Genomic DNA, 13,597 nt, shown 5'->3' with positions numbered 1-13,597 from the left:
GAGATTTCAGGTGTCTAGAGATTTTTTTGTTTGTTTGTTTGTTTTTGTTTTTTTGTCTTTTGTATTTTTTCTGAAGCTGGAAACGGGGAGAGACAGCCAGACAGAGTCCCGCATGCGCCCGACTGGGATCCACCCTGCATGCCCACCAGGGGGCGATGCTCTGCCCACCAGGGGGCGATGCCCTGCCCCTCCGGGGCGTTGCTCCGCTGCGACCAGAGCCACCCTAGCGCCTGGGGCAGAGGCCAAGGAGCCATCCCCAGCGCCCGGGCCATCTTCGCTCCAATGGAGCCTCGGCTGCAGGAGGGGAAGAGAGAGACAGAGAGGAAGGAGAGGGGGAGGGGTGGAGAAGCAAACGGGCGCCTCTCCTGTGTGCCCCAGCCGGGAATCGAACCTGGGACCTCTGCACGCCAGGCCGACACTCCGCACCACCGAGCCAACCGGCCAGGGCCTCTAGAGATTTTTTTTGGTTAATACTCAGTGCAAAAGTAGCAGATGGTATATAACTCTAGAGTTGTGTTTTAAGGGATTCCCTAATATGTATACTACCTTTTTATCTAAAGTAATAAATAAACTATGATCTTAAAAGTGCCTGAACCAGAAAAAAATTTTAAATGAATAAAAATAAAAGTACCCCTGTATGGTTTGTAGCAAATCTTCAGCTGATTCTTATCCACACCTAAATCAGGCCTTCACGGATTTAACTTGTTTCCCCAATCACCAAGTTCACCTCCTTCCTTGGGCTTTTCTTACTCTGTTTCCTTTGCCTTTATTTGAAATGTTTGAGAATATAGTCTGTTTCATAATGTAATTAATAACTCATAAAATAAATTATCTTAATGATGTGAAATAGGGAGTGATATCAGTATTATGTGGAAGTTAGTTGGTTCACAGGTAATTTTCTCAGTTGAATGAAGCCAGAATAGTATTATAACATTTAAAAGGAAAAGCAAAAGCCTTCAATTTGATGTTTTGTTAGCAGCCCTTCCACCTCTATATTAAGGAAATTAATAATAAATGCTTGCACCTAGGATTCCCTCCTCGGAGATGTATATAGTCAACCTTGCATGGCTTCTGGCTAGACACATTGCACATCAGTTGATTCTCAACTTAATGGCAGCTTCACTGGCTAAGGGCTTTATTTTTATGTGCAGTGTTTCAGCACTCGAAATCCAGCATTTCCACTTAATTTTTGTGTATTTTAAAACCCTCCAGCCATGCTAAACTGCCTTTTGGGTTCCTTGAGCCCTTTATTATTATAGGAGTTAGTGCTCTGCTAATACAGTTGCATAGATTTGAGTGGTCTTCTCCAGCTCTACTTTATAAACCCTAATTTTTGGTGTGTAATTTTGCACGTGTGATATTGCAGCAGAAATGCCTATGTTTTAGAGCTGTCCAATTCATTCACTTGTAATAGGCATTATTTTAGGTGCCTTTTACATATTTCTCTATAGAAATATTCTTTCTTCTGGACAGAAAAACAACATAAGTTTGATTTCTTGTTTTCTTTCAGATTTGGAGTCCAGAACCAATATTTTATCTCCAGAAAAGGATATTTATGAAATATATTCATTCCAATGGGAGATAATGGAAAGAATTAAAAGCTGTTGCCTTCAGGACTCCATTTTTAGAAATGATTGGGAATGCAAGAGTAAGATTGAGGGGCAGATGGAACCACAAGAAGGATATTTGGAGCAGCTGAAAATTACTTCTGAAAAAGGGGCCACTTACAAAAAGCATAATTTTCTTGCTGAATATCAGAGAGTTCATAATGGAGACAAGTTATATGAATGTAAGGAATGTAGGAAAACCTTTATTCGTCGTTCAACACTTAGTCAACACCTGAGAATTCATACTGGTGAGAAACCTTATAAATGTAAGGAATGTGGGCAGGCTTTTAGACAGCGTGCTCACCTTATTAGACATCACAAACTTCATACTGGTGAGAAACCCTATGAATGTAAGGAATGTGGGAAGGCCTTTACAGTGCTCCAAGAACTTACTCAACATCAGAGACTTCATACTGGTGAGAAGCCCTATGAATGTAAGGAATGTGGAAAGGCATTTAGAGTGCATCAGCAACTTGCTCGACATCAGAGAATTCACACTGGTGAAAAACCCTATGAATGTAAGGCATGTGGAAAGACCTTTAGGCAGTGTACACACCTTACTCGACATCAGAGACTTCATACTGCTGAGAAGCTCTATGAATGTAAGGAATGTGGGAAGGCCTTTGTATGTAGCCCAGACCTTAGAGTACACCAGAAAATTCATTTTGGTGAGAAGCCCTATGAATGTAAAGAATGTGGAAAGGCTTTTAGAATATGCCAACAACTTACTGTCCATCAAAGTATTCATACTGGTGAGAAACCCTATGAATGTAAGGAATGTGGGAAGACTTTTAGATTAAGACAACAACTTGTTCGCCACCAGAGAATTCATACTCGTGAGAAACCCTATGAATGTATGGAATGTTGGAAGACCTTTAGTAGTTACTCACAACTTATTTCACATCAGAGCATTCATATTGGTGAGAGACCTTATGAATGTGAAGAATGTGGGAAGGCCTTTAGACTGCTCTCACAGCTTACTCAACATCAGAGTATACATACTGGTGAGAAACCCTATGAATGTAAGGAATGTAGAAAACCCTTTCGACTGCTCTCACAACTTACTCAACATCAGAGTATTCACACTGGTGAGAAGCCTTATGAATGTAAGGAATGTGGTAAGGCATTTAGACTTTATTCATTTCTTACTCAACACCAGAGAATTCATACAGGTGAGAAACCCTACAAATGTAAGGAATGTAAGAAGGCCTTTAGACAGCATTCACACCTTACTCAACATCAGAAAATTCATAATGGAATTTAAAGAAAACCTTGAAATGTACATTATGTCACAGTACATCAAAAAATTCACTTATTTTTTTCATGCTCACATCTAAGCATGAGAAATTTGTTAATACAGAAAAAAATGTTGCTTTAAAAGCCTTCCTTTGCCATTCAAACATTGTCTTTCGCAAATTTTTGTCCAAGAATCATACAATGCATGTAGGAAAATCTTTAGCTTTATCTTCTCAATTTTACCTATTTATTACCAGTGTGTTACTGGACAATTTATTTGAACTTTCATATCTCATCTTGTTCACTTTCAAAATGGTGATAATAGTACCTGTGTACATTATTTATTGTTGTATAATAAATCACTACAACTTAATAGCTTAAAATAATACACATATATTTCATAATTTATGGATCAGGAGTCTGGGTATAAGTTAGTTGGGTCTTCTGCTTTAGGACCTCTCAGAAGGCTAAAATCAAAGTTTTTAACTGGGGCTGGGTCTTATCCGAAGGCTCAACTTGGGAAGGAATCCACTTCCAACTTCAAATGGTTGTTGGCTGAATTCATTTTCTTGAGGGCTATTGCACCAAGGATCTCAATTTCTGACTGTTGGCTAATGGTTGACCTTAGTTCCTTGCCACATGGGCCTCTTCAAAATGACTGCTTACTTCACCAAAATGTGCAAGCCAAGAAGGCATAGAGTCTCCTATAATCCTAAAAGTTACAATCTTGTGTAGTCTATTTACTGAAGTAGTATTTCATCACTTCTGCTGTCTTCTACTAGCTAGGAGCAAATTTCTAGGTTGCCCACACTCAAGGGAAGAGGATTACATGAGAGTATAAATAGTAGAGGAGTTAGGGACCATTGGGGCCAGTTCAGAGTCAGCCTGCACACACTGTGTTAATAGAATTGTAAGGATGAAGTAGTTAACACTTGGAAAAATAGCCACATAGCATGTTTTCTGTAAATATCATCTGTAATTGTTATCAGTATTAGTATTGATGAATTCATATGAAAGGAATATTCTATAGAAGTAATAAAGAAATGCTTCCTATCACTGCTCAGCACTATTTAATTTATTCTGGATAAAATCTAGGAGGTGATAGTGAAAGTGTGAAGTTCTCAATCACTTAAGCTGCATCAGAAATTCATGCTTAAAAGAAAGCTTTAAGAATTTCATGAATATGAGGTTGTTAAGAGTACAACCATTGAAGAATCAAAGAGAAAATGAAATTATTTTCCCATAATTGCCAAAAGTAAATGTTTTGTAATCTCTATTGTCTGAGCACCATTCTAGATTAATTAGAAACTATCAAAAAGATGGCAAAAAGGAAACTAACCCCTTTGTACTCAGATTGTCTCATCTTCAACCAATGGAAGTTGGGTCTTTTGACATGACTCAACTAGTAGTTTACTTATTTATGGCTGCACAATTTGGTCAGCTATGGATGATGCTTGGGCACCAACTCATCATTTTGAAAATTGATAAAGGGAGAAAATAAGTTATTTTGCTTTTCCTGTGTCAATCAAGTTTTACAGCCATCAAAAGCTCATCAGATTAAAGTGTTTTCTTTTGTGTGGGGGAGCGTGGCAACTCTTTTTTTATTATTATTTTAATGGGATGACATTGATAAATCAGGTACATATGTTCAGAGAAAACATTTCCAGGTTGTTTTGACATTTGATTATGTTGTATTCCCATCACCCAAAGTCAAATTGTCTTCTGTCACCTTCTATCTGGTTTTCTTTGTGCCCCTCTCCTCTACCCCTCCACCCCCAAACCCCGGTAACCACCACACTCTTGTCCATGTCTCTGAGTCTCATATGGAATCATAAAGTTCTTAGTTTTTTCTGATTTACTTATCTCGTAGATTGTTATCAAGGTCCAACCATGTTGTTGTAAATGATCTGATGTCGTCATTTCTTATGGCTGAGTAGTATTCCATAGTATATATGTACCAAAGCTTTTTAATCCACTTGTCCTCTGATGGGCACTTGGGCTGTTTCCAGATCTTTGCTATTGTGAACAATGCTGCCACAAACACGGGGGTGCATTTCTTCTTTTGAAACAGGGCTCTGGTGTTCTTGGGGTATATTCCTAAAAGTGGGATAGCTGGGTCAAAAAGCAGTTCGAATTTTAATTTTTTGAGGAATTTCCATACTGTTTTCCACAGTGGCTGCACCAGTCTGCATTCCCACCAGCAGTGCAGGAGGGTTCCCTTTTCTCCACATCCTTGGCAGCACTTATTCTGTGTTGTTTTGTTGATGAGCGCCATTGTGACTGGTGTGAGATGATATCTCATTGTGGTTTTAATCTGCATTTCTCTAATGATTACTGATGTTGAGCGTTTTTTCATATGCCTATTGGCTATCTGCATGTCCTCTGGAGAAGTGTCTATTCATCTCTTTTGCCTATTTTTTGATTGGATTATTGTCTTTCTGGTGTTGAGTATTACAAGTTCTTTATAAATTTTGGTTATTAACCCCTTATCAGATGTATTGTCAAATACATTCTCCCATTGTGTGGTTTGTCTTTTTATTCTGTTCTTATTGTCTTTAGCTGTGCAAAAGCTTTTTGGTTTGATATAGTCCAATTTGTTTATCCTGTCTTTTATTTCACTTGCCCGTGGAGATAAATCGGCAAATATATTTCTGCGAGAGATGTCGGAGAGCTTACTGCCTATGTTTTCTTTTTTTTTTTTTTTTATAATTATTTATTTATTTATTCATTTTAGAGAGGAGAGGGAGAGACAGAGAGAGAGAGAGAGGAGAGACAGAGAGAGAGAAGGGGGGAGGAGCTGGAAGCATCAACTCCCATATGTGCCTTGACCAGGCAAGCCCAAGGTTTCGAACCGGCGACCTCAGCATTTCCAGGTCGACGCTTTATGCACTGCGCCACCACAGGTCAGGCCATGCCTATGTTTTCTTCTAAGATGCTTATGGTTTCAAGGCTTACATTTAAGTCTTTTATCCATTTTGAGTTTATTTTTGTGAATGGTGTAAGTTGGTCTAATTTCATTTTTTTTGCAGGTAGATGTCCAATTTTCCCAACACCATTTGTTAAAGAGGCTGTCTTTACTCCATTGTATTTTGTTACCTCCTTTGTCAAATACCAGTTGTTCATAAAGGTGTGGGTTTATTTCTGGGTTCTCTGTTCTGTTCCATTGATCTAAATGCCTGTTCTTATGCCAGTATCAGGTTGTTTTGAGTACAGTGGCCTTGTAGTATAACTTGATAGCAGGAAATGTGATACCACCCACATTATACTTCCTTTTCAAGATTGCTGAGGCTATTCGCGTTCTTTTTTGGTTCCATATAAATTTTTGGAATATGTGTTCTATATTTTTGAAGTATGTCATTGGTATTTTAATTGGCATTGTATTGAATTTATAGATTGCTTTGGGTAATATAGACATTTTAATGATGTTAATTCTTCCTAACCATGAACACGGTATATGCTTGCACTTGTTTGTATCTTCCTTGATTTCTTTTATCAATGTTTTATAATTTTCTGAGTACAAGTTTTTAATCTCCTTGGTAAAATTTACTCCTAGGTACTTGATTTTTTTGGTTGCAATAGTGAAGTGGATTGTTTCCTTAATTTCTCTTTCTGACAGTTCATTGTTGGTGTATAAAAATTCCTCTGATTTCTGAGTATTAATTTTATATCCTGCCACCTTGCTGAATTCATTTATCAGGTCCAGTAGTTTTTTGACTGAGACTTCAGGGTTTTCTATATACAATATCATATAATCTGCAAATAATGATAGTTTTACTTCTTTTCCAATTTGGATGTCTTTTATTTCTTCTTCTTGTCTGATTACTGTGGCTAGGACATCCAGAACTATGTTGAATAAGAGTGGTGAAAGGGGGCACCCTTGCCTTGTTCCTGATCTTAAGGGGATTGCTTTTAATTTTTGCCCATTGAGTATGATGTTGACTGTGGGTTTCTCATAGATGGCTTTTATCATGTTGAGGTATGTTCCCTGTATTCCCACTTTGCTGAGAGTTTTAATCATGAATGGGTGCTGGATTTTATCAAATACTTTTTCTGCATCTATTGAAATTATCATGTGGTTTTTCTCCTTTCCTTTGTTTATGTGATGAGTCACATTGATTGATTTGTGAATATTGTACCAGCCTTGCCTCCCAAGAATAAATCCCATTTGATCATGATGCATGGTCCCCTCCATATATTGCTGGATCCGGTTTGCTAATATTTTGTCGAGGATTTTAGCATCTAAATTCATTAGGGATATTGACCTATAATTTTCTTTCTTTGTGTTGTCTTTGGCTAGTTTTGGAATCAGAATTATGCTCGCCTCATAAAAGGAGCTTGGAAGTCTTTCTTCCTCTTGAATTTTTTGGAATAGCTTGAGAAGAATAGGAGTTAGTTCTTCTTAGAATATTTGGTAGAATTCACTTGTGAAGCCATCAGGCCCAAGTCTTTTCTTTATTGGGATTTTTTTGATAACTGTTTCGATCTCATTTGTTGTAATCAGTCTGTTTAGGTTTTCTGATTCTTCCAGATTAATTTTTGGAAGATTATATGTTTCAAGGAATTTGTCCATTTTATCTAGGTTGTCTAATTTTTTTGGCATACAGTTCTTCATAGTATTTTCTTACAATCTTTTGTATTTCTGTTGTGTCAGTTGTTATTTCTCTACTCTCATTTCTAATTTTATTTATTTGAGTCCTCTTTCTCTTTTATTTTTGGTGAGTCTGATTAAAGGTTCATCAATCTTGTTTACCTTTTCAAAGAACCAGCTCTTGGTTTCATTGATCCTCTGTATTAGCCTCTATGTCATTTATTTCTGCTCTGATCTTTATAATTTCCTTCCTTCTACTACCTCTGGGCTTTACTTGCTGTTCTTTTCCTAGTTCTTTTAGATGCAGGGTCAAGTTGTTTATTTTAAAGTGTTTTCTAAATCTATTAAATATAGAAAGATTGATAGAATTAGAAAAATCACCATTTCCTAGTTTCCTAATGGACTAAAGGGTCCAGTAAATGATTAGTGGATATAAAACTATTAGGTGATAGATTTTATAGTGAGAATGTTAAAATGAATTTATCAAGCTGACTGCCTCCAAACCCTTTGATCAGTTTAACCTCTATAAAAGTGGGACTATCAGACTGTTCACCTCCTGAAATAATGCAATAAGAAGTACACACCACTATTTATAAAATCCTTATTGCCAAAATCCTAAACTGAAGGAATTAAACCTTTAAGTGAAATTATTTTAGATTAAGAATTTGGGGAATAGACGAACAAAGTAAATGACAACACAGGGAAGCAGCCAAACAGATCCAGAAGGTGTAAAGTTCTACAAAACAACCTGATTTCTTAAAGTAATGAGTGGCATAAAAAAAGAAAAGAAAGGCAACTGTTAACAGATTAAAAGAGACAGATATATTAACAATTCAGCAAGTGGGTATTACTTGGACCTACTTTGAACAAAATATAAAAAGATTCTGGAGACAGGAGAGATTATGTGGACTTGCACTGAATATTAGATGATATTTAGAAATAATTTTGTTAGGGATGATACTGTCAATGTGGTTACTGAGAAATAAGAGCAGTCCTGGCTGGGTGGCTCTGTGGACAGTGTCCTCCAGGTGCACCACAGTTGCAGGTTCATCTCTGGCCAGGGCATACAGGAAATGTGATCAGTGAGTACATAACTAAGCAGAACAATGAATTGATGCTTTTCTCTCTCGCCTTTCCCCCCTCCCTTCCTCTCTCAAATCAGTGGAAAAATTAAAAAAAGAAGAGCTCCTGTGTGTTAGAGATATATCCTTCCTATATGTGCCTGACCTGTGGTGGTGCAGTGGATAAAGCATCGACCTGGAACACTGAGGTTGCTGGTTCGAAACCCTGGGCTTGCCTGGTCAAGGCACATATAGGAAGCAACTATGAATTGATGCTTTCTGCTCCCCCCCACACACTTTCTCTCTCTTTCTCCTCTCTCTGAAATAAATAAATTTTAAGAAATTAGAGATACATGCTTACAAGTTTATGAAATGAATGACAAGACACCCAGATTTACATTAAAATTCTCCAGCAATAGAAAAAAATTGGCTAAGACAACTGGAAAGTAGATTGACAAAATGTTGATAATTATTAAAGTGGAGTGATTTGTATATATGAGTTCATAATAATATTTCTACTGTTTATGTGTTTGAAAGTTTCCATTAAAATGTTTACTATCAGACCCTGGCCAATGGGTCAGTGGTAGAGCGTCAACCTGGCATGTGGAAGTTCTGGGTTTGATTCCTGGTCAGGGCACACAGGAGAGGCAACCATCTGCTTCTCCACCCTCTCCTTCTCTCTCTTTCCCTCTACCTCCCACAGCCATGGCTTGATTGATTTGAATGTGTCCACCCTGGGCATTGAGAATGGCTCCATTGAGCCTCTGCCTCAGGCACAAAAAATAGCTTGGTTGCCAGTGGCCCCAGATGGACAAAGCATCAGTACCAGATGGGGGTTGCTGGGTCGATCCCAGTTGGGGCACATGTGGGAGTCTGTCTCACTATCTCCCCTGCTCTCACTTAAAAGAAAAGAGTTATCTGGGGAGGATGGCAGGGGTTTGCTCCAAACTGGTAAGAACCTGCACTCTAATTCACTTACAGGGGACCACCAAAGGCTCCAGACAACATCCTTATCTCCATTGAGACTTCAAGCATCATTGGATCTGCTGGATCATATGGTCCAAGTGGCAGGGCAGCTTGCATGGCACCTGGAACCATTGTAAAGCCTTCTCTTGTTCTGGGCCCCACTCAAAATTAACAACTTTTTTTTTTTTTTTTTTGTATTTTTCTGAAGCTGGAAATGGGGAGAGATAGTCAGACAGACTCCCGCATGCGCCCGACCGGGATCCACCCGGCACACCCACCAGGGGCCACGCTCTGCCCACCAGGGAGCGATGCTCTGCCCCTCCGGGGTGTCGCTCTGCCACGACCAGAGCCACTCTAGCGCCTGGGGCAGAGGCCAAGGAGCCATCCCCAGCGCCCAGGCCATTTGCTCCAATGGAGCCTTGGCTGCGGGAGGGAAGGAGAGAGACAGAGAGGAAGGAGGGGGGGAGGGGTGGAGAAGCAGATGGGCACTTCTCCTATGTGCCCTGGCCAGGAATCGAATCTGGGTCCCCCGCACGCCAGGCCGACGCTCTACCACTGAGCCAACCGGCCAGAGCCTCAAAATTAACAACTTTTTAAGTTACTTGGTAAATGGCCCGTGATAGCATACCCAGATGAGGAGTATGTTGCCTCCAAAGTCCAGAGAGACTTTTTAGGCATCATGCTTTTTTTGGTTGTTTGTTCTAGAAGGGGTCACATGCAAAAACTTACCCTTAGAAAGAATATCTTGACATGCTTCTCACCACTGGACCCCTAGAAATTTCACTGAATAGACCTCTGAATTTTAATCATTTATTTCCTGCCTTATGACAAGCACATATTTTTCATATAGGTCTAGAGTAGTTTCTGTTTTTTATTCACTAGATCCAGTCAATGGTAATATTATTAATGTAATGGACCAGTGTGAAGTCTCATGGAAAAGAAAGGCAATCAAGATCCCTATAAGTTAAATTATGACAAGGCTGGAGAATTGATACACCCTTGAGGTAGGACAGTGATGGTATATTGCTGACCTTGCCAGCTCAAAGCTATTTTTTTTTCTGGCGGTGTTTCTCAACAGGGATAGAGAAAAACAATCATTTTGCAAGATTAATAGTTGCATACCAGGATCAGGGATGTATTAATTCACTTAAGCAATGAAACCACATCTGGGAATGGAACTGCAATTGAAGTCACCACCTGGTTGAGCTTAAGATAACTTCCAAGATCTGTCTTCTGCACAGGTCAAATAACCAAGTTGAATGGGGATTTGGTGGAAATTACCAACCCTGCATTTTTCAAGTCCTTAATCATGGTATTACTGCAGTTACTCCAAGAATGTGATAAAGCTTTTGGTTTACTATTTTACAAGGTGGGGCAGCTCTAGTGGCTTCTACTTGACGACCTTTTTTTTTTTTTTTTTTTTTTTTAACCATAATCGCCCTTACTCCACAGGTCGGGGAGCCAATATGGAGATTCTGCTTCTTTCTTCTTCTCTTCTTTCTCTTCTTCCTCTTCCTCCTCCTCCTCCTCTTCCTCCTCTTCCTCTTTCTTCTTCTTCTTATGAGAGAGAGGAAGAGGGAGGGAGATAGACAGGAGGAGAAAGAGATGAGAAGCATCAACTCAGTTGTAGCACCTTAGTTGGTCATTGATTGCTTTCTCATATGTGCCTTGACCAAGGACTCCAACGGAACCAGTGACCCCTTGCTCAAGCCAGCGACCATGGGTTCATGGCTATGATCCCACATTCAAGCTGGCCAACCCACACTTAAGCAGTGACCTTGGGGTTTCAAACCTGGGTCCTCAGCATCCCAGGCTGATGCTTGATCCACTGAGCCACTGCCTGGTAAGGCTCTGCCAGTTTACTCCAACTATGAATTACAAAACAGGATAAAACTACAAGGATGGGTTTAGGAACTCATTCAGCCCACAGTTGAAGTAAAGCTGACCTAAAACTCTTAATCTGATCTGCATCACCCCCTAAATGCAATTTGTGGACTAAGATGTTTTGGGTCTCTGGAAGTAGTGTCAGTTCAGTGAGTGTCCAGTAATTTAGGCAATGCCTGATTTTTTTCTTTTTCCCAATTCAGTCACTCTGACAAAAAAGAATATTGACGATCTTTTATAAGTGTCGTATTTCCTCATGTATAAGACGCACAGTTTTTTGAAAAATTTGGGGTTTAAAAACTGGGTGTGTCTTATATAGTGGTTGTAGACTTTTTAAACTTGCATTTCCTGCTTTTTTGCACTCATTGTTGAAAATAGTGATTCGTCATCAGACAAGGTAAGAACAAACTAACGTTTGGGAGTTTTGACAGTGATGAGTTGTATGAATTTTATGATGAATAAAACTTGAGTTCAATAACTTTATATATTTTTATTCAAATTTTGGACCCCAAAATTAAGATACAGCTTATATATGGGAGTGTCTTTTTTTTTTTTTTAAGACAAAATTTACAATTTATATTAATTCCCCATTCAATAAAATATTACTTGCCAATTTTTTCAAAGTAAATGATCTGTAAATATGCAATCCATTAGTGCTGAATATCTGAAATATATATTTCAAAAAGTCATTCTTTCTCAGAGTATTTAAAATATTGCATCTCTGGTGGCAAACCTGAAAAATTATCAAGCATTTTATTTCCCTAATTTTCATACTTCCACTCTCATCTCTACCCCTTTAACCTTTAACAGTCATCCACCTTTTTTTTCTTTTTCGTAAGTACACTTATTTATATCCCAACACAAAACACTGACAATACTTCTTGGAAGCCAAGGAAATCCCACCACAGTCAGGCCTACAGCTTTGCTCCCCAATGTGGCACTGGCTCAACGACAGGGAAACCCTCCCGCCCTCACTGACGCAGTCAAATGGTCCTGAGAGTCCACAGCTGTTTGAGAATTTGCTGATGCAATCCTGAAGAACGTTTCAACACATTCTGCAGGCAAGTATCAGAGAATCAGTCTTTGATTGATAATTTTTCTATTTATTTCTGCCAAGGCGACTGAAAACACGAAAGCCTTTTCATCAGAGAGGTTAGCATAGATGTCAATTTCCTTTTCCTGTTTTTCTCTTTCTTCCTCATGTTTTTTGGCAGATGCACTTTTAGGTCTTCCTCGTCCTCGTCTGATATGATCTGAATGGCTGTTACTTCGAGACCTCTTTCTGTTTTCTACATCCTTATTTCCTGCGGAACTTATCTTCTCTCTCCTAGCTCTCTCTGTGCGCCTCCTCTTGGCCTCATGCTTGCTTTCTGTAGAAGGTGGTGATTTCTCTGGATGCTTTGCATTTAAGAGTTTTCTGCTAATGAATATGTAACCACAGGGACATGATTTACATGCAACAGGAACCTGTTGGTCGCAGTCCAGGCACGATTTGGTGGCCATCTTCACTTTCTTGGCTCGGCTCGCGGACATGCTCCCCTCCGCCGGCGGCGGCGGTAGCGGCGGCGGCAGCGCGAGCTCCTCCCCTCGCACCTCAGCTGCCCGGCCTCCGCCCGCCCGGTCCCGCTGCCCAGACTGAGGCGCTGCCGGGTGCGCGCGCGCGTGCGCCGGCTCTCCGGGACCTGGGACCGAGCTCCCTCAGACTCCGCGCCGGTCCCCGAGCCTATGGGAGTGTCTTATACATGGGGAAATATGGTATGTTTCCATCTGCATATATTCTTCGAGAAGATGTCTATTTAAAATTTTGCCCATTTTTAAATTGGGTGGGCTTTTTTTTTGTCTTCTTTTTGTTGAGTTTTGTGTTCTTTTTGTATACAATTCCTTGTCAGATATGTGTTCTACAAATATTTTATTTAACTCTGTAACTTACCTTTTCATTCTCTTTAAAGTATATTTCACCCAGCAGACATTTTTAATTTTAACTAAGTCCAATTTATCAATGCTTTCTTTTGTGGATCTTACTAATTGGTGCTGTATTTGAAAGTTCATCACTGGGTAATTCCAAGATGATTATGGAGTAGGCGAATGTTCTCACTGTGACCTCCCAGGATCGAAAGGGAGTTATAACTAAATTTAAGAACAATCATCTTCCTAGCTGGTTTGCTAAGTGGATAGAGTGTCGGCCTGGTGTGCAGACATCGTGGTTTGATCCCCAGTCATTGCACCTGAGAAGTGACCATCTGCTTGTCTTTCTT

At 39.5% G+C, this 13,597-nt stretch overlaps 1 protein-coding gene and 1 pseudogene across 3 annotated transcripts in view; one reads left to right on the top strand and one right to left on the bottom strand.

The window, feature by feature from the left end:
• LOC136380486 (zinc finger protein 14 homolog) overlaps window positions 1–3,014 on the top strand; it is a 104,296-nt gene extending 101,282 nt beyond the window's left edge. For 2 of the 3 annotated variants that reach the window (XM_066348305.1, XM_066348302.1), the window contains one exon: window positions 1,511–3,014. In XM_066348305.1, coding sequence (XP_066204402.1) covers window positions 1,511–2,871 — 1,361 coding nt within the window. In that variant the 3' untranslated portion in view covers window positions 2,872–3,014. The remainder of the gene's footprint in view (window positions 1–1,510) is intronic. The other variant, XM_066348310.1, reaches the window with a different exon arrangement.
• An 8,920-nt stretch (window positions 3,015–11,934) lies between these two features.
• On the bottom strand, window positions 11,935–12,959 carry LOC136380509 (UPF0547 protein C16orf87 pseudogene; annotated as a pseudogene).
• Window positions 12,960–13,597: the final 638 nt, after the last annotated feature.

Source organism: Saccopteryx leptura, chromosome 9 (assembly GCF_036850995.1).
Source record: "Saccopteryx leptura isolate mSacLep1 chromosome 9, mSacLep1_pri_phased_curated, whole genome shotgun sequence".
Classification (NCBI taxonomy): domain Eukaryota; kingdom Metazoa; phylum Chordata; class Mammalia; order Chiroptera; family Emballonuridae; genus Saccopteryx; species Saccopteryx leptura.
This window is presented reverse-complemented; position numbering and strand designations above follow the sequence as displayed.